Genomic DNA, 21,821 nt, shown 5'->3' with positions numbered 1-21,821 from the left:
GTTTTGGTCTTATTAGTGTAGTTAGGATTTTCTTTATCATTTCTTGTCCAAATGGGCAAATGCCACTTTGATATCAATAAATTGTAGGTTTCTCAGAATATTTTGTTAATATGCTTATCTGGTGTCATGTCCTTTCCAATCATCACTCCAAGATCTTTCTCTGAGTTTACTTTTTTCACCTTTTCTTCACCAATTTTGTAATCTTTTGGTATTCTGTTTTTACTTTTTCCAAACTCCATTATATTACATTTCTTTATATTGAATTTTACTTCCCACTTTTGGGTCCAATTCCATATCTTGTCCAAATCTTGTTGCAATGAATTGCAGTCTTCCTCCTTTATTACCTTCTTTAGTATCTTTGCATCATCTGCAAAGAAATTCATATAACACTACACCTTCATCCATGTCATTAATGTATATGGCAAACATGATCGCGGCCAGTGCTGATCCCTGCGGGACACCACTTATCACTTCTTCCCAGTTTGAGAATCTTTCTCTGATTAAAACTCATTTTCCTCCCAATCACGGCCAGTGCTGATCCCTGCGGGACACCACTTATCACTTCTTCCCAGTTTGAGAATTTTTCTCTGATTAAAACTCATTTTCCTCCCAATCAGGAAGTCTTTCATTCATTCCAATAATTTTCTTCTGATGCCACCTTTTTACTCTATCTTCTTTATAAGTTTATGTGGTACCTTGTCAAATGCCTTTTGTAGGTCAAGAAAGGCACAGTCTGCCCACCCATCTCTTTCTTGTATTATGTCTATTAATCTTGAGCAGAAGCAGATCAAATTTGTTGTACATGATCTCCCTTGTCTATCCAAACTGATTTGGATTTAGTATAGTTTTTTCTTCCAGGTGCTTTACCCATCTATTTTTGACAATTCTTTCACAAATTTTTGCTATTGTGCTTGTCAGTGATGGTCTGTAATTAGATGGATCTCCTTTATTACCTCCCTTATCAATTGGTACAATGTTTGCCTTTTTCCAGTCCAGTGGCGCTTTTCCTTCTTTAAGTGATACTTTAACTATAATGTATATTTTGTCAGTTAATTCTTCCATACATTCTTTCAGTATCCAGTTTGCAATTCCGTCTGGGCCATGTGATTTTCTAACGTCAAGGGTTTTAATTTGGTCGCTGATTTCCTTTTGTGTTACAATTATTTCTTTCATTGCGGGGGATAATTCTCCCTCGATTTCTTCTAATGTGAACACTGATTTGAAGTGGTTGTTCATAATTTCTGCCATTTCTAGTTCCTATATATATTCATTTTTACCCTGGTGCAGTTTTTCTATTTCTTGTTTGTTTTTTAGTTTTCCATTTACATACTTGTAAAATAGTTTGGGTTCGTCCTTGCATTTATCCTTTTTTCATAGTTATGATTATTTTTCATCTCTGCATACTTTTACATATTCATTTCTCAGTTTAATGTATGTTTGCCATTTGTTTGGTTTCTTGTCTCTTTTCCATGTGATGAACTATGGCCCCCAATTGAGTAGCAACCTCTCATGACGAGTCTACTCCAAAAAGACTAAAGAAAGTGATGAATTTGGAGAAGATGAAGTTGCTAGACAAGTGTAGGGCAGGTAATATGAGCAATTCTGCTGTTGGAAAGCTATTTAATGTAAACGAGAGCACAGTGCATTCAATAAAGGAAAATTAAGTGAACATTAGGGCAGCACTGGCATCTACCTCCTCCTCCTTCTGCTAAGCAAGTGTCGCAGGTAATAGGCAGTGCTATATCTAGGATGGATCTGCTTTATATGCGTGGATGACAGACCAGAACAAAAAAGGCAACCCAGTTGATAGCAATGCAATTTGTGCAATGGGAAAGGCATTGTATGACAGAGTAACAAGTGATAAGGCTAGCACATGTGTGGAATCTAGCACCAGTGCAGAACCAGACCATCCTTCCACCACCCAGTCAGAATTTTTAGCAAGTAAAGGATGGTTTGACAGATTCAAGAGGCAGTTTTCCTTGCACAATTTGAAAATATGCAGGGAATCAGGTTTGGCAGATCACATTTTGGCAGCTGCATTCCCTGGCGCTCTGAAGAAAATTATTGAAGATAAGGGATACAGGCCTGAGCAGGTATGGAATATGGATGAAACAGGCCTCTTTTGGAAGAAGATCCCTGCCAAGACCTTTGTCACCAAGGAAGAGAAGAGTGTGCCAGGGTTCAATGCTGCTAAGGACTGATGCACATTAATGCTTTGTGCTAAGACTGCTGGCCACACCATCAAGCCAGGCTTTATCTATTATTCATAAGTCTGCTAACCCCAGAGCACTTAAGGGACACAAGAAATTACTGCCAGTGTTCTGGATGTATTATGTAAAAGTGTGGGCAGCCAACATCATCGCTATTGACTGGTTCCAATATTGTTTCCTGACAGAGGTACGGGCATACCTACAAGAGAAGGGCCTCCCAAACAAAATCCTCCTGCTCCTGGATAATGCTCCAGGTCATCTAATGTCACTTGATGGAATGTGCAATGATGTTGAGGTTGTGTTTATGCCACTAAACACAACCTCTCTCATACAGCCTCTTGATCAGGGTATAGCTACCTTCAAAGCCTACACACACAGATACATGCAAAGTCTTTGCGCTGCATTGGATGCAAACCCTGAATTGAGTGTCATTCAATATTGGAAAAAAATAACTGTTGCTGACTCCCTCTCAATTATGCAGGAGTGCCTTAAGGATTTGTGCTCTCAGACAGTCAATGGTTGTTGGAGGGCACTGTGGCTGGAGTATGTGTGCTATTTCACAGGCTTTAGTCCTCAGGAGGAGGTTAATGATGCTATGAAGAAGACAGTGGAGCTAGCTAGGCTTGTTGGTGGTGAAGGGTTCAAGGACATGCAGGAGTATGAGGTGAGGGAACTGGCTGAAGAACATGCCATGGCCTTAAATGATGATCAACTGTTAGAGATATTGCAGTCAGTGAGGATGAAGAGGAAGATAGTGTTGCTGGAGGGGACCCCCTCCCCCCAGATTTACGAAAAAAAAAAAAAAATCAATTTTTTTTTTATTGCATGAATACATAGTAGAGTGCTCGCTGTGGACCCTGTTAAAAGATTTTTATCATACTGCCCTTTTTAAAGGGTTTAAAGGGCCTACCCTCCCTCCCCCCGGCAGCCACGTGCTGCGCACGACCATTGTTTACATTCGTTTTGACCATAAAACACCTGTTTTACTCTATTTTTTTTGTTTATTTTTTGTTTGATGCACTTACAAAGTTTTCTCTTACGTCTGGCATGCACGTAAGTATGTGGTATGAGGAAAAGGCCCGCTCGACCGCCAGTGGCCTGATAGCCGTACACAGGGAAGGAAGTGTATACGCTAGCTTGCCACGTTCACTAATTTGCCGTGTGAAATTCGCATCTATTTTTCAGTGAAGAGAAGTTTGAAGATATTAGCCATGCCTAAGCTTTCCAAACAAAAGGCACACTTGCAGAAGACAAGAATGTCTACATTAGTAACGAAAAGGGAGAAAGAAAGAACCCCAGCGTCAATCTTGTTATCACCACCTCCGCCACCACCACCAGTACTCCCTCCAGCAGTTCACTCCCTGCCATCTTCACCCACATCCTCAGCTATGGTGTATGAGTCACTCATAAACAGCATGGGAAACTCAGGACTGAATAGAATAGCTGGAGGCTTGGGTGTTGCTCTGTTTAGCAAGGGCAAGTATTTTAGGTACATGAAGCATCTTTATAAGAAACAGACGGAACACTATGAGAAAATGATGGAGGAAGGAGCCTGTTCCAACACCAGAAAGGAAATCTAAGAAAAGAAATACAGCTGAATCCCAGCAATCAGACTACCTTGCTGGATCATTCTAGACCAATAACTCAAACTTTGCGACAAAGAGTAAGGTGGCGCTTTATGAGACCCTCACTTTGGGTGAATAATATCCTCCACTGTAGGAGGGGACAAATTGCCTGAGTTACTTGAAAGATGCAAAATCATCATGAAAATACAATGGAACCTGTTTTCAATGGTTCTTAGGAGGTTCATGAATGTAAAATTTAGTCAAACTAAGAAAAAAAACTTTAACGCTCGTTTCTGAAAAATTTCAGTTTTTTTATACACAAAGTCTATCTCCTCCCTCAATTTTGAACCAATCTTTTCATATGAGGTCTCTATTGATAGCTAGATAAATGACAAAAAATGAAATAGAGAGTTTTTTGCATATGTTAAATAGAAATTTTTAATAACGTGTCAGTTAAAATTTTATTAAAAAAAAAAGTTATATTTTTTTCCTCAGCATTGAACAAAGATATTAAAAAACAATTCTATTTTGTTTTTCTATATATGTAGAAGATTCATTTGCTATAAAATGAAAGACATCAAATAAAAATTGTAAGAGGAGATAGGATTTGAAAGAAGCCCAAAAATATGGTATTTCTTAGGTTTTTTTATAAAGAAAAAAAAAAATAACTACTGGTCAGATCTGAATAAAACTCAAGCTGTGAACTTAGACCTAGATATCACACAGAAAAAATCAGCAAGATCCTTCAGAAAAAAATATTTTGGGCGGGGGGTTCCCTGAAGCTACCCTCAGGCTCTCACTCTTGAAAAGCTGGGGGAAGTAATGCAGATGACAGTACAACTCAAATAATTATTGTATGATATAGATCCATCAATGGTGAGAGCATTGAAGGCAATGAGCTGTACTGATTAGAGCATTACTCTTTACAAGACTCTTTTTGTTGACATGAAGAGGTCCTAGTTGCAAACCACAATGTATTTCACAAGGAATCCTACTGCTACCCCTATTGTCCCACCTGAACCTCAATCCAGGCACTTGACTCCTCATGTCATGCAGTTACACTCCACATCATCTCACCCAGTTATTCATCATCAGTAACTGCATGGCTAACTATTATCACCAAAATTACAACTAATAGTGCGTTGAAACTTACGCAAGTGGCGAGTTTTGTTTTTTCTACATGTATTTATCATGTTATTGAACCATAACACATGCAATATTTCATACTGTTTTAGGTGTTTCACGAGTTGTTAGGTTTATTTGATGAAGGAAACATTATTGTTTGGTAAAGGAAACCCTATTGTTAAGTAAACATTATTGTTACACATGTGTACATGTAATATGCACACCAAACATTCGCGAATTTTCAACTTTCGCATGGTTCTCGATCCACTAACCCTCGGGAATGTTGAGGGCCTACTGTATTTGTGAATTCTATTGTGCCAGAGCACAGTAGTGGTCATCTGAAAGTAGCAAACTTCCAACATGAAGATGAAATGAGTGTCCTAAAACTCAACTGAGCAGCAGAGATGCCCATTGACCCCAGTACAAAGCTCTCCCCTTTCCCTCACCTACACCTGAAGGTGTGACCCAGAGAAGCCAGTTCCTGGTCTCAGATGAGGCCCACATTCATTCGCCATCATATCATTTAGTTGTCTTTCTTTTTTTATGAAAATGGCAGTTGCCGACAAGATTGACGAGTTAAACACCATATGAGGACGGAGCCTTTATTTGTACGACGTTTCGCTTATAGGTACTTGAAAAAGCTGTAATAAGCGAAACGTCGTACAAATAAAGGCTCCGTCCTCATGTGGTGTTTAACTCGTCAAGTTGTCTTTCTGTCTACTTTACCAGACAGGAAGAGTAACTTGGCAGCAGAGATGCCCACCAACATCTTCACATTTGAAGCTCTTCATATTGCTCTTCCCTACCCAGGGGTGCAGCACTGAAAAGCATGTACCTGGACTCACATTCACTTGCCATTACATTCTTCAACTACCTGCCTGTTATATGAGACAAGGTGAGGAACTCAACTATAAAGACCCTTGCCAATGTCTCAGCACTCAACTTCACTCTTCAACTCTGCCTGGGATCCAGTCCCACAAGTGTACCTGGTCTCCTAAACAAGCCCAGATTTGGTCACAGTCTTATTCTTCAACTGACCTCTAGCCTATTTTATCAGACAGGAAGAGTAACTTGGCAACAGAGACACCCTCAAATTCCTCTACTCCCAAAGCTCATCACATATTGAAAAAAGAAGACCAACAAAACTTGTTTGCAAGTTTATAAATGGGAAATTTTCACCAAAACTACTATAATGGATTACAAAGGAGGAGCATGCCAACAGGAGACCTTTCGGTCCATAACTAGGTCAGATGCAAAAAAAATAAATACGCTGTAATAATGAAAAATAATTTTTTTTAACAGCATAATCAATAATAAACAAAATTAGTATAGTTAAATAATGAACAGGAAAATAGTAAATGATATTAAACTGACAGATAAATAATAGTATATGAAAATCAAGCAAATAATAAACAGACCACAATGGAAATAAGCTTATATGCTTTTTTGTGTTATCCTCAGCAATTGCAATTGTTTTTTCGAACCATGTGTTCTTGTCATTATCTGCACTTCATGTATATTGATTCTTTGCCAAATAAACTTATCATAATTATTCACTAACACATAAACAAATAATATAAAATAAATGGCAGCAGACATTACAGCATTTCGCTTAGGTGTTTATCTAAACGAATCTTGAAGCTTCAAACTGAACTACATTGCACCACCTCTGCAGGAAGACCACTAATTTCTTGTACAATTCTAATTCAGTGTGAAAATTGTGTCACTTTTGATGTTGTCAATCCCCTTTAGAATCTTAAACACCTGTATCAAGTAGCCTCTGAGTCTATGCTTTTTTAAGGAAAACAGATTCATATGTTTTAGTTGATTTTTGTATGATATATTTTTTATATTTGTAATCAATTTTGTCGCTCACTGTTGTACTTTTTCCAATCTGTCAATGTCTTTAATGACCATCACTACCCAATTTTACCTATAACCAGATATCTATCCCTTTGTCACAGCGATCCCAAAATCAACTTTAAAAAATCAGTAGAATACATCATTGTAACACAAATTGTGTTTTCATACCTGAACAATATTTGGAATCTCTTCAGTGTCATATCTATTTATGGATTCCACAACAGCTCCTTTGGCAAAACCAACCAATGCACGAGGAATTTTGCTGAAAGTGTTTGTAGCCCAAATCCCCAAAAGCTTCTCACTGAAAATATACAATATTACTTCATCATCATTTTCCTGTAGAAAATTCTTTACTTGATCATATTATAATGAAAAATACATGCCAACAGGTGACATAAGGTTCATAATAAAGTCAAATATAGAAATATGAGCAAGTAAAATGATGTTTTGGAAAGAAATTAAGAGAGGAAGAGGAGGCGAATCAAGTAGAGAAGAAAAAGTAAAAGGTGCAGATGGACAGATGATAATGGAAGAGAAGGCAGTATGAGGAAGATGAGCAGAGTATTTTAGGGAGTTCCTAAATGTGAAGGAGGATAGGGAGGGAAAGGTAGTTGTAGCGGGAAGCACTAAGAAAATGACTGTGATGAGTGAGAAAAATGGAGGAGAAATAAGGAAAGATGAGGTGAAGGCAGTGTTAAGATGATGAGAGCAGGTAAAGCACCTGGTCTGGATGGATGTCATGCAGAATGTTTGAAAAAAGGATGTACAGTGATGGTGGACTGGTTGGTGAGGTTATCTAAAGTTTGTTGAGAGGGTAGAGTGCTGGAGGACTGTAGGGGTGCCTCTTTCCACTTTACAAGGGAAAAGGGGACAAGTGTGAGTGTAGTAGTTTCAGAGGGATCAGCTTGTTAAGTGTAGTTGGGACGGCTTATGGGAGGGTTTTGATTGAGAGGATTAGGAAGAGGAAACAGAGGAAAGGAAACAGAGGAAGTAATTGGTGAGGAACAGTGTGGGCTTAGGACAGGTAGGGGTTGCGTAGATTAGATTTTTGTGGTAAGACAGATATGTGAGAAAGCTGTAGGAAAAGGTAAGGATGGTTTTTTGGGCTTTTATGGATTTGAAAAAGGCTTACGACAGGGTAGACACAAGGGCACTGTGGGAGGTATTGCAGATATATAGGATAGGAGGAAAGCTGTTAAGAGCAGTCAAGAGTTTTTACAAGAGTAGCAGAGCATGTGTCAGGATTTGAAATGGAGAGAGTGAGTGGTTTGAGGTAAAGGTGGGACTTCATCAGGGATGTGTTATGTTGCCCTAGCTGTTGAAGTTATACATGGATGGGTTGGTGCGAGAGGTAAATGCAAGGGTAGTGAGTCAGGGATTGGAGAGGGTTAAAGAAAATGGAGTAAAGTGGGAGATAAGCCAATTGTTGCTTGTGGACAACACTGTGATTGTAGCAGGATCAGAGGAGGGATTGAGGAAGTTAGTGACAGAGTTTGGGAAAGTTTGTGAAAGAAGAAAGTTGAAGATAAATGTGTGTAAAGTAAGGTGATGAGATGTAAAAGGGGAGAAAGTGGCAGCAGACTGGAAGGGAGTATTAAGGGAGAGAACATAACACAAGAATATAAGAATAAAGGAGGCTGCAAGAGACCATAAGGCCTACACTATGCAGCTCTGTATCCATCACCACCTGTCATCCCCATCCATAAAGTTGTTTAATCGTTATTTAAAACAACTGATAGTTTCAGCGCTTACTACATGGTTACTAAGTTTATTCCATTCATCGACCACCCTATTAGTAAACCAATTCTTGCCTATTTCCTTCTTAAATCTAAATTTGCCCAGTTTATACCCATTACTGCGAGTCCTGCCCTGTTGTTTAATAATGATGACCTTGTTTGCTTCACCCTTGTTATAGCCTTTGATCCACTTGAACACTTCTATTAGATCACCCCACACTCTGCGTCTTTCCAGAGAGTGTAAGTTTAGGTGCCTAAGCCTCTCTTCGTAAGGCAAATTTTTAAGTCCATGTATCATTTTGGTCATTCTTCTCTGTACTGATTCCAGTGAATTTATATCCATTTTGTAGGATGGAGACCAAAACTGTACCGCATAGTCAAGGATGGATCTAACTATCGCTAGAGTTTAATAATTACCTCTGCACTTCTATTCGTTACCGTCCTAGCAATGAAGCCTAATGCTCTGTTAGCTTTATTTCTAGCAATAATGCACTGCTTCCTGGTTTTAAGGTCCGGACTCACCAGAACTCCCAAGTCCCTCTTGCACTCAGATTCTTCTAAAAATGTGTTACCTAAATTGAATCTGTTTTCGGGGTTGTGTAGCCATATGATTAACATGCTACACTTATAGATATTGAAGTTCATTTGCCATTTCACCGACCATGTTAACAATTTATTAAGATCATCCTGCAGAATCTGTGCGTCGTCTCCTGACCCAATTAGGCATCCTATCTTAGTGTCATCCGCAAACTTACTAACATCACTATTTATCCCATCGTCTAAATTGTTTATATATATAATGAACAATAAGGGACCCAAAACCGAGCCCTGGGGGACCCCACTAGTAACATTGGCCCACCTAGATTTTATTCCATTTTTGGTGACCTGCTGTTTTCTGTTACTAATCCAAGCTCTAATCCATTCTAACACTTTTCCTCCTATGCCATGGGCTTTGATTTTATTTAGTAGTCTCTGGTGTGGCACTTTGTCGAACGCTTTGCTAAAGTCAAGGTAAATAACATCGTAATTTTCATTGTTATCTGATGCCTTATATACTTTTGTGTAAAAGGATAGAAGATTAGTCACACATGACTTACCCGTGGAGAAACTATGCTGGAGGAAGTGGATATTTTTAGATACTTGGGTGTGAATGTGGTGGGAAAGGGAGGAGTGGAGGTGGGGGTAGAATGTAGATTGAGAGAAGCAAGTAAATACATACATACATACATATACCAAGGGTTTTTCTCCCTTACAAGGGAGGTAGCCAAAAAGGAAAGGCGTAAAATCATTCCCACCTATTCCATCCCTGAATACACTTCACACCCTTCCACCCTCCCTCTCTTCTTAGCACCTCCTGGATGACGGGTCATCCCTGCACCTTGTCTACTGCCCTGGGTAAGAAGCAGTGTCGCAAGACAGCACATCCACAGCAAGGCCGCTTCATTAAGTCGGCGACCCCCCCTCTCCGTCCCCCCATGCATAAAAGGAGAAGACGGGGAGAATTCCCTTCAAGCTGCGTCAAATTTTGCTCACACATACTACCTCACCCTCAATCCCCCCGCCCATTCCACCTCATGCATCACAACATCATCCATATACAACCATTCTCCATTCACCCCTGTCTTGTGTCCTCTCCTGTCCTTCCTCAACAGACATTCCCCTCTTCCCCAAAGCCCCCTTCACCCCATCCATCCACCTCATCCTAGGACATCCCCTCATGTTCACTCCCTCCACATCTGCCATCCATACCTCTTTTACTAGTCTTTCTTCACTCATTCTTTCCATGTGTCCAAACCATCCTAATACTCATTCATCAACCCTATCTCCCAACTCCCTTTCCATCCCCGTTCTCCTCCTCACCTCCTCATTTCTCACTCTATCTAGCCTAGTAACCCCAATCATACTTCTCAGACACCTCATCTCAAACACATTCAAACTCCTTCTCTCTTCCTTTCTTATGTTCCATGTTTCTGCCCCATACAGTGCTGTTGGCACAATCACTCCTTCATACAGTCTCCTCTTAGCATCCATTTCCAAATGTCTATTCCTCATTACACTCTTCAATCCACCAAGGCATTTACTCGCTTCTCTCAATCTACATTCTACCTCCACCTTCACTCCACCTTTTCCTGCCACATATGCACCAAAGTATCTAAAACTATCCACTTCCTCCAGTCACTCTCCCTTAATGCTCACTTCCAGTCTACTGCCACTTTCACCCCTTGTACATCTCATCACCTTATTTTTACCCACATTTATCTTTAGCTTTCTTCTATCACATACTCTCCCAAACTCTGTCACCAACTTCCTCAATCCCTCCTCTGATCCTGCCACAAGCACAGTGTCATCTGCAGACAACAGCTGGCTCACCTCCAACTTTTCTCCATTTTCTTTCACCATCTCCAATCCCTGACCCACTACCTTTGCATTTACCTCTCGCACTACCCTATCCATGTAAAGATTGAACAGCCAGGGCGACATAACGCATCCTTGACGAAGTGCCACCTTTACCTCAAACCACTCACTCTCTCCATTTCTAATCCTGACACAAGCTCTACTACTCTCATAAAAACTCTTGACAGCTCCTAGAAGCTTTCCTCCTATCCCATATATCTGCATAACCTCCCACAGTGCCATTCTGTCTACCCTATTGTAAGCCTTTTCCAGATTCATAAAAGCCCCCAAAAAAACCCTTCCCTTTCCTATAGCTTTCTCACATATCTGTCTTACCACAAAGATCTGATCTACACAACCTCTACCTGTCCTAAATCCACACTGTTCCTCACCAATTACTCCCTCTGTTCCTCTCCTAATCCTTTCAATCAAGATCCTCCCATAAGCCTTCCTAACTACACTTAACAAGCTAATCCCTCTGAAACTACTACATTCACACTTGTCCCCTTTTCCCTTGTAAAGTGGAACTATACAGGCACTCCTCCAGTCCTCCGGCACTCTACCCTCTCTTAAACAAACATTAAATAACCTCACCAGCCAGTCCACCATCACTGTACCTCCTCTTTTTAGACATTCTGCATGGCATCCATCCAACCCAGGTGCCTTACCTGCTTTCATCTTAACAACTGCCTTCACTTCATCCTTCCTTATTTCTCCTCCATTTTCCTCACTCATCACTCTCATTTTCTTAGCATTTCCCACTGCAACTATCTTTCCCTCCCTATCCTCCTTCACATTTAGCAACTCCCTAAAATGTTCTCCCCATCTTCCTCTTACTGCCTTCTCTTCCATTATCATCTTTCCATCTGACCTTTTACCTTTTCTTCTCTACTTGATTCGCCTCCTCTTCCTCTCTTAATTTCTTTCCAAAACATCTTTTTGTTACTTTCAAAATTTTCTGTCATACTCTTACCCCATTTCACATCTGCTCTCCTCTTTGCCTCCTTTACCTTTTGCTTTACTTCTTTTTTCTTTTCTTTGTACCTCTCATATGACTCCCTCGTCCTATTTTGTAACCAATCTGTGAAAGCTCTCTTCTAAAACCTTCTTTGTTTCCTCATCCCACCATTCACTACCCCTCCTTCTATTTCCTCCTGTCCTTCTTGTTCCACAGACTATCCTTGCACACTTTGTAACTCCCTCCTTAAACCATCCCCATTCCTCCTCCACACCTAGCTTTACACTGTCCTTCACTCCCTCCCACTCCTCCCTCAGCTTCTTCTCGTACTCCTTCTCCTTTTCCTCTAAGCACCTCCCTACCTTTTGTCCCTTTCCTCTTTCTCCATCTATCCTCCACTCTCAACTTACCTTCCACCAAAAAATTATCTGATATTCCCCCACCCTCTCCCCTTAGCACATGTGCATCCTTAACTCTTCCTATCATAATCCTATTTACCACAACATAATCCATCAACGCTCTATCTACCACCCTTCCATCCACCACCCTCTCCCATGTGTACTTATGCTTGACTTTCTTCCGAAACACTGTATTTGCTATCATCAACTCTCTTTCTAGACACATTTCCACCATCAACTCTCCACTACGATTCTTTCCTGGAACTCCACATTTCCCAACCACTCCATCAATTGGACCATTTCCTACCCTAGCATTAAGGTCTCCCAGTACTATTACATTGACTTTTCTCCCTAAATTCTCTATGCACTCATTTAAATCTATCCAAAAGGCCTCCCTTTCTTCTACACTTTCCTCACTGCCAGGCTCATATGCACTTACAAAGACCCACATCTCCTTTCCCAGTTTCACCTTCATCCACATTATCCTTGAGGAAACCTCCTTCCACTCCACTACACATCTACCTATCTCTTCACTTACTAGAATAGCCACCCCTTCCCTCCCTCGCCCTCTCTTCACTCCTGATAACCTCCCACTTATACTCCCAAACTTACACTCACCCTTCCCTTTCAACTTAGTTTCACTCAAAGCCAACACATCCATCTTTCTTCTCACAAACATACTACCTATCTCTTCCCTTTTACTCTCATCTGTACCACATCAACGCACATTAAAAGACCCAAACCTTAGGGTGCTGGTCCGAAAACTCCCAGACCCTTTTATGCCTTTACTTTTTCGTTTAGGAATGTCCCCTGTGGGGCTACAAGGAGAAGGATGCCTAGTCCCAATCCCTTTCTTCTCGCCTCTTATGATCCAAGTGGATTACTTGGTGGCAGTATTCTTTTCCCCCACCACAGAAAATGAATACTCAGAGAAATGGTACAGGACAGCAACAAGGGGTTGGGGGACAGCATAACGGAGGGACAGTCATAGTATAAAAGTGTCATCATTTCTCTTAGAACAGAGTTTTCCTCTATCATAGACAAAATGATGTGTGGCTCTGGTCCATAGGGGCACCCCATATAGACCCTTCAAGTATCAACTGCATGCTACTTTTGCTACAATAACAAGCAGCCAATACCCAAGACGGGGTAAATGGCTTGGATTAAAAAGTGTAATGAAAAATAGACATTTGGAAATGGATGCTAGGAGAAGATTGTATGAAGGAGTGATTGTGCCAACAGCACTGTAAGGAGCAGAAACATGGAATATAAGGGAGGAAGAGAGAAGGAGTTTGAATGTGTTTGAGATGAGGTGCCTGAGAAGTATGATAGGGGTTACTAGGCTGGATAAAGTGAGAAATGAGGAGGTGAGAAGGAGAACAGGGGTGGAAAGGGAGTTGGGAGATAGGGTGGATGAGAGTATTGGTATGGTTTGGACACATGGAAAGAATGAGTGAAGAAAGACTAGTGAAAGAGGTGTGAAAGGCAGAGGCGGAAGGAGTGAACATGAGGGGTCGACCTAGGATGAGATGGATAGATGAGGTGAAAGGGGCATTGGGAAAGAGGGGAATATCTGTTGAAGAAGGATAGGAGAGGACAAAAGATAGGGTTGAATGGAGAATGGTAATATATGGATGATGCTGTGATGCGTGAGGTGGAACGGGTGGGGGATGGGGGGTGAAGGAGTATGTGAGAAAAAATTTGACATAGCCCAAATGGATTTCTCCCCGTCTTCTCCATTTCTGCTTGAGGGAACAGAGAGGGGGGTCACTGATTTAATGAAGCGGCCTTGCTGTGGATGTGCTGTGTCTTGTGACACTACTTCTGACCCAGGACAGTGGGCAAGATGCAGGGATAACCCATCATCCAGGAGGTGCCAAGAGGGAGGGAAGAGGGTGGAGGGGAGGGGAGTGGAGTATAATAGGGATGGAATGAGTGAGAGTGGTTTTTATGCCTTTGTTTTTTGACTACTTCTCTTACATGGGGGGAAAAAAGTCTTTGGTATATGTATGTATATAAATTAAATAAACTGAATGATTATATGATGGACAAGTATAGGTGGAGGAATACACAAGATGCCTTGATATTAAATTACACAAAATAATGAATATTGAAGTTAATATGTATTGAAAATGAGCTAACTGAACAAGTTTGTATTGCAGATTTGGGATAACAGATTCTTCAACTATATACTACTAAAGAGGAGTATGATTCACATAAAATGAAAAATTATCCACAGATTGATACCAATATATCTTGGTCACAAATGAATATGTGAGACTTCCTTTATCCATTGATATAAGTTAACAGCTTCACAAAATGTAGAGGAATTTGTTTGAACTGTACAATGCATTCATAGAATGAAGTGAATTTCCCCCATCCTGGAAATGATAAAAAAAAATTGGGGGGGGGGGACTGTTGTCCTGCCTTTGCAGTCTTTCAGTAATTTCTTTTTCACAATTTCTTCACCAACTTTTAAGTTACAAAAATAAATAGGCTTTCTGGTTGTGCTAGTATCTTTTGACACACCAAAGCCAACCCTTACTTACGAAAGGAGCCAATGATAAGAGCTTGTGTTCTTCATTACACAAGTCTTAGCATTTATGAAGCTGTCCAGGTTGCAGAAGTCATTTGTAAACAAATCTGGATCTGCACCTGTCACTTGGGCAGAATAGAGAAGAGAATGCTTCCCAATACTACTGGAAACCACGGTCCGAAATTCTTCATTTGGGTCAAATATTTCATTTGCATTGCCTGCCAACCAATAAAAATAAGTCGTCACTCCAGGCAACAATTACTCTTTGTTCAGCAGCCTAACCAATAAGGAACAACTGAAAGTATATTATCACTCAAGTCTGCATTACCAGGACACCAGAACAGAGTTAAGTCATCAATCTAACTTCCCCAATATGATACATCATTGTAAAAAAAATTTTTGCCACATGCATAAGTACAGCCATATCTCCTCAGAGGGCCTAGACAAATGAGTCATCAGTAACCTTTCAAAATAAAGGATGTAGATTAAGTTGGAACTGTACATGAATTTGAGACTAGGTATAATAGAAAATTAGAGAATAAGAGATGGGACCCAAGAGCATTACTACTTTCCTGTATACTACAATTAGGTAAATACTCCAGTATAAATTGTGGCATCTACCAAGAATCACATCTTTCCCTGCAAATATATCCAAAATCATTACAGACAAACTTACCTTTTGTCAAGTATTGGTGGAATTTATGGCCACGTATATTTCTCAAGGCTGACCTTTCATCTCGTTTATATTCACTCAAGTACACTGTACCCTGATATCTGAAAGCACAAAATATGTTACAAGGAAGGAAAGATACCTAATGACTGGAAAAATGCTAACATTGTACCAATATATAAAGGAGGAAACAAGGAAAAACCCACCAACTATAGACCAGTATCACTAACAAGCACTATAGCCAAAATTTGTGAGAAAATCATCAAGAGTAGATGGGTAAAACACCTGGAAGATAACAACATATTAAACCCAAGACAATTTGGGTTCAGACAAGGTAGATCATGCACCACAAACTTGATATGCTTCTACTCAAGACTAATAGACATAGTGCAAGAAAGAAACGGATGGGCTGATTGTGCATTCCTAGACTTGCAAAAAGCATTTGACAAAGTACCACACAGAAAACTACTAAAAAAAACTGGAACACATAGGAGGAATAAGAGGGAACCAACTAAAATGGATGGAGGACTTCCTGACTGGAAGAAAGATGAGAGTGGTACTCAGAGAAAAATATTCAGATTGGAAAGAGGTGATCAGTGGAGTACCGCAAGGATCTGTACTGGCTCCAATAATGTTTGCTATCTATATGAATGATATGGACGAGGGCGTGAACTGTTACATGAGCTTCTTTGCTGATGACGCCAAACTGTTAAGGAAAGTAGAAACTGATAAAGACTGTGAAGCACTGCAAGAAGATCTGAATAGGGTATGGAACTGGAGTCAGAAATGGGAAGTGGATTTTAATACTAAGAAGTGTAGCATAATGGAGTTTAGAAAAAGCAAAAACAGAATATCAAGAAAATATACAATTGGAACCAAGGAAGTAAAGAATGTAGGATCCGAAAAAGACTTGGGAGTTATTATCACAAACGACTTGTCCTATGATACACAGATTAATAAAATTGTCGGGGAGACTTACAACTTGCTAAGATCAATAAAAGTGTCTTTTGCTTACCTGGACGAAGACATGATAAAAAAATATTGGTTACATTGATAAGGCCTAGACTAGAGTATGCGGCGACATTGTGGTTCCCCAGTACCAAAAAGAACATAAAGAAAATAGAAAGAATCCAAAGAGCAGCTACAAAAATGGCACCTGCACTTGCAAACCTGTCATACGAGGAGAGATTGGCTAAACTGGAGCTACCGACACTGGAGCAAAAAAGAGAGAGAGGAGACCTACTGACCATCTACAGAATCATGAAAGGCACAGAGATACTTGATAGAGAAGAATTACTAAACTGGGACAAGAGAAACACAAGAGGACATGGAAGGAAATTAAGAAAACATAGCTATAGAAGAGAACTGAAGAAAAACAGTTTTCCACATAGAGTTTTAGACACTTGGAACAAACTGGATAATGAAATAGTAAGCGCAAAAACCATTCACGAGTTTAAAATCAAACTAGACACTGAGAGATACAATGGCGGGACAACACGAGCATAGCTCCCCTTCCCGCAAAATACAACTAGGTAAATGTATAAACACAGCTTTTAGATAAGTCCACCTTGATCAATAGGTAGCTCAATTGTAAATGTTCAGGAGTTTCATAAATCTAATTTTCAAATTGTCTGTTCTGTTCTTAATAATGAGATGAATAAACCAATCAAATAGGTAAATACAGTATGAATTATGAAAGATGCATCATAACCAAAATAAGTCATTCCTTTGATAAGACTAACATTGGGAACTAGCACTTTGTGGTCTTGCTGAATGGATGTCAGAGGTATCCATCACCTCTGTCACCTATCTTAAAAATCATCAAAATCTTATCCTTTACCTAGACATACTGACCCAAGTGCTGTCACTTGGCCTGTCTCAATCTCAATCAAATTACACTATTTTCCCATGGTTCCTAAGTATTGATAAATCATGTAGACTGAAGACTTAGTCCACAAGGTCAGATGCAGAATAAACAAAAATGATCCATCAATTTGTTGTCCCTGGTCTCTTTGCAGGTGACCTGCAGATGGTAACCAGTAAAGTAACAGCTTCCAGATGGGACCAGAAGTCAATCAGAGTAGATATATAGTGTTGTTGTTTAGGGATTGTTAGTGTGGAGCACTGTAGAATGAAGTGTTCTGTGTCCTCTGAGTGGTGGTCGCATCTGGGGCAGTTGGGTGGCCAAGCCTATTCTATGTTGGTACGGTTTCAATGCTGGATGTTTTCCTGAGCAAAGGTATGCCAGTGTGGTTCTTATAAGGTGTGGGAGTTTTATTTCTGTGGGGCCTATGTCATGAAGGGCTTGTGTGATTGGATTGTGCATGTTTTACTTGTTGTTATCATTCCCCAGACTGGCCAGTCTCACTGAGGAATGCCACAGCTGAAACAGGATTTTCCCACAAATCCTATATAATGTATATTGTGTAAAAAAGTGAAATTGTAAAAATATTGTGTAAAACATTGTTTTGTGTGGTATGTAGAAGATTATTTTAAATGAGTAGTATGCTGTTGATGTTTTTTTTCATTAGTGGTGATGCAGTGTGAAGGATGTGGCATTTAGAGTTCTACCACAGAACTGTGTTCCTCTCATTTTTATGTAGTGTTCTATGGGGAGGATTTTGGTTTCTGTATGCAGGTGGTTTTGGTGCATCTTCTTATTACTCTAAATGCTCCATTCTGTAAAGTTTGCAAGTTGTTTGTGTTCTTGCTTATTGCAGGTAACATGTGGTAGAGGCACAGTCAAAGGTAGTTCTTACGAATTGCTTGTAGATGGTCATTTAATTTTTTTTTCTGTTCTCCAAAATCAGTGATTGTGATGGATTTAATGAGGTTTCTTTTATGATTTTTGCTGTCAGGTCTTTGATATATGGTTCTTAAGAATTGTTTGTAGATGGTTATTAGTTTCTTCCTATTGTTTTGTAAATGGTTATTAGTTTCTTACTGTTGTGATGACTTTAATCAATTTGTTTTCTTGTTGATTTTTGCAGTCAGGCCTTTGATATGTGCACTGAAAATCATTTAAGTATCAAATACAAGGCATAGAAACTTGGGATTCTTTCCCAACAGAAGGATTTGGCCATCTAATTTTCCTACATTTTTTCCATTATGGTTGTATGGTGTGAACATATCATTGTTAATATCTGGGGTGAAGCTTCCAATCTATTTTTCTAAAGTAATTTTTCTAGTTCATTCTATGTTCCGACTACTCAAGATCATCATTTCTTTTCAAATAAATACTCAGTGTGGAAATATTAGTAATTCTGATGTTATCAACTCCCTCTTAATTCTTGAACAACTTATATTCCCAGTCATGTGTTTTTTCTATTTTTTTTTTTTTTATTGTCTATTTAATCATTCATTATTTTCAGTTTCAAGGTTTTGTGTGGTTTTACATTATGTTTCTGATATTTGGTATAAATCTTAAAGCTCATCATTTCCTATTCTTCCTTTAATTTTTCATATATTCCAATGTTGTACAATTAGTATTCTGGTCGAATTGATGAAAATTGGATCTTATATGTCAATAGTTTGCATTGTCAATCCAAGAATCTTGCTTTCTTGGAGGCAGAAAAATGATGTTTATATTATCTAAATTCCATGATAATGATTTACTCAAACCCAAGGATTTTTCACTCTCCACAGTAGTTAAGGTTTTCCTAAATTACCTTTGGTTATGCTGTCATTTTGACAATTGTACTAAGCTTTCCACTTTTTAGACCTTGAGCTAGTTTGTCTAAATCATCTCTAATTAAGTGATAATTTTTCTTTTTCTATAACTTAGCAATGTTAACAAATTCAAATATAACCCATGGTTTGTCATCCATTTAAAGTATAATAATAACATAGGTGGTGCAAGAGCAGAACCCTGATGAACTCTCCTTATAACATTCTCCCAGATAGCCTAGAAGTTATAATTCAGTGCAAAATGATGCTTCTGAGATTGCATGGTTAGCTATGAGGAATAGTATATATATTTTCTTTTAGAATCCAATTGCATACATCAAATCTAGTTTCTTTTCTCATTTTGATATGACTATAGTATAAGAATCAAGTTGGTTAATTGCACAAAAGCATTCAGTCTGAAACCATGCTGGATGTTCCTTATCAGACAACTATTTTCTAAGTGATATTCAACAGCACTTCTTGTAATCATTTCATAAATCTTCCTGTGAATGGTACCAAGCTAATGGGCCTCTGTAGTCTATGCACAACTTCATTCTCATTGTACTTCCATGTCACACAATTTTTATTAAATAATTTTGAATAGACAGGTTCTTTTTGTTTACATCAAGATGATATACAAACATCCATGTAGTCAAGAAATCTATTATTGACACTGATTGCTTGTGTCATGAAGGCAGTTACATAACACACAATAATGTTAGAGACTTATTTTCACAAAATATACAGTACAGCTGCTTCAAATATGCCTTGCACATGTTGTGCAGTTGGCTGAATAAGAAAACTGGAGAAAAGAAGGAATTGCCATCTATAAGATGCCTGAACTATCAATGTCACTCAAGATGTGCAGAATTGGATGAGGGGAGAGGACCAGATATCAAATGCTTTCGTCTGAAGGGAACATTATATTTCAAATTTGTTAGCCATTGATATGAACTTATTTTGAATCGATAATGGCACACAGCTGAGAGTGTGTCTGTGATCAGTCAATCAACCAAATAATAGTGGTTATATGGCATAAAGTAAAACTTGAATTGTCGCTCCTCTATACACAACATACTATTATTCAACAAATCATTAAGAAAAATTTTGTTTCAAGAATCTCTATCATCTTGATAATTGCTTTTTTGTCTTTCAATTTTTAACCTCTTTTATCATTACATTTAAGGGCTTAGCTAGTTTTTAAATGCTGTGAACCAAGTCATGTTTATTCATTGACAGGAAATAGATCTGACAATCCAGAGGATCCAAACTGGATACCTACAATGGCTGAACATACCACAGCTAAAGACATAGTCAATATTGAAAGGAAAATAGAAGAGAGGGCCAAATGAGAAACCAATGAAAAAGAAAGAAGCATCATATGTTTTGGAATAAGTCTTCAACACTGGTGTGAGAGTTATGTAAATGCCTTTACAATGTAAGCAATCAATGTAAACAAGAGATTTCTTGACTACATGGATGCATACACATTGTTTCAATAAAAACAGAACCCATCTACAGAATATTTCCTTTTCTTGAAAACTTTTATTTCCAACCACCAGACTGTGCCATCTTATAAATCTTGAGTATTTCTTTGTTTTCCAATTTTTGTGGCATTTATAGGAATGATTTTTTATATATATATATCACCTGATTCAGATCAAACTTAACTATAAATACAGAGCTGTTTACATCAAATTTAAGCCCATCTTCACTTAAATGTTAAAATTGACCATTATTAATGTTTATTTGTGGGCCAACATGTTTCCAAGGAACCTTTTTATCTCCAATATAACTACACAGGTAGTTTATAAGCAGCGATAATTTCTCTCTTATCAACCAGTGCCATACAGCCTCAAACACAAACTGTACTGGCATTCATCATCCCTCCAGACAAGAAGTCCCTATGGACTATTCCTAGTTACTGTGGGACAGCAGGTTTCCAGTCAGTTAAACTCAAGGCAATGCTTAAACAAAACTTACAGCATCACTGAATCATTTATTGTTATGTAAATATTTATACTAATGATGATCAAATGATTTTTTTTTTCTGCATGATGAGACACTGAGGGGGGGGGGTCAGTGATTGAGTGAAGCAGCCTTGCTCTAGATGTGCTGTGTCTTGCTGCATTCCTTCTGACCCAGTGCAATGGGTGAGATATAGGGATGAGCCGTCATCCATGATGAGAGAGAGGAAAGGGTGGTGGATGGGAGCAGAATGGGTGTTATGGTAGTGCTACATTGTAGTCATTGATCTGGCAACACTCTGTGCTGTAATCATTGATCTGGCAACACTGTGTGGGGAACATTTAAAAGGCAGCCATGTTGTTTTCTTGCTGTCAGTACTGAGTCTCTACACCGAATTTCCAACATCCGTCCACTCAACCAACACAAACACAAACATAAACTTCACTCAAGACACCCAGAAAAACTGCACAACAGACACAAACACCTGATACAACACATTACACCTAGACCACACCGTACAGACTATCTGTCTGCTGCGCCTGTCCCACGTGCGGTGTACACGATAAGACGTGTATAACCGTATTTATTAATAATACACCCCTTCACCAGTTTTGACTGGTGATAGCAATAGTGATGAAATAATGATGATAATATTGCATGTAGCCCATTAATCGACAGGCTACAAACAACTCCAACCCAACCTGGGGAAAAGCAGGAGACCTCATGCCTTAC

General features: G+C 39.1%; 1 protein-coding gene across 1 annotated transcript in view; it reads right to left on the bottom strand.

Moving 5' to 3' along the window:
- Nucleotides 1-21,821, bottom strand: part of LOC143021935 (decapping and exoribonuclease protein-like) — a 153,553-nt gene that overhangs the window by 2,098 nt on the left and 129,634 nt on the right. Inside the window, exons 6-8 of the mRNA XM_076179826.1 lie at nt 15,462-15,559; nt 14,799-15,003; nt 6,932-7,064 (exon numbers count right to left, since the gene is read on the bottom strand). Of these exons, the coding sequence (XP_076035941.1) occupies nt 6,932-7,064; nt 14,799-15,003; nt 15,462-15,559 (436 nt within the window). The remainder of the gene's footprint in view (nt 1-6,931; nt 7,065-14,798; nt 15,004-15,461; nt 15,560-21,821) is intronic.

Source organism: Oratosquilla oratoria, chromosome 43 (genome assembly GCF_046742065.1).
Source record: "Oratosquilla oratoria isolate Oo_2021 chromosome 43, ASM4674206v1, whole genome shotgun sequence".
Classification (NCBI taxonomy): Eukaryota; Metazoa; Arthropoda; class Malacostraca; order Stomatopoda; family Squillidae; genus Oratosquilla; species Oratosquilla oratoria.
This window is presented reverse-complemented; position numbering and strand designations above follow the sequence as displayed.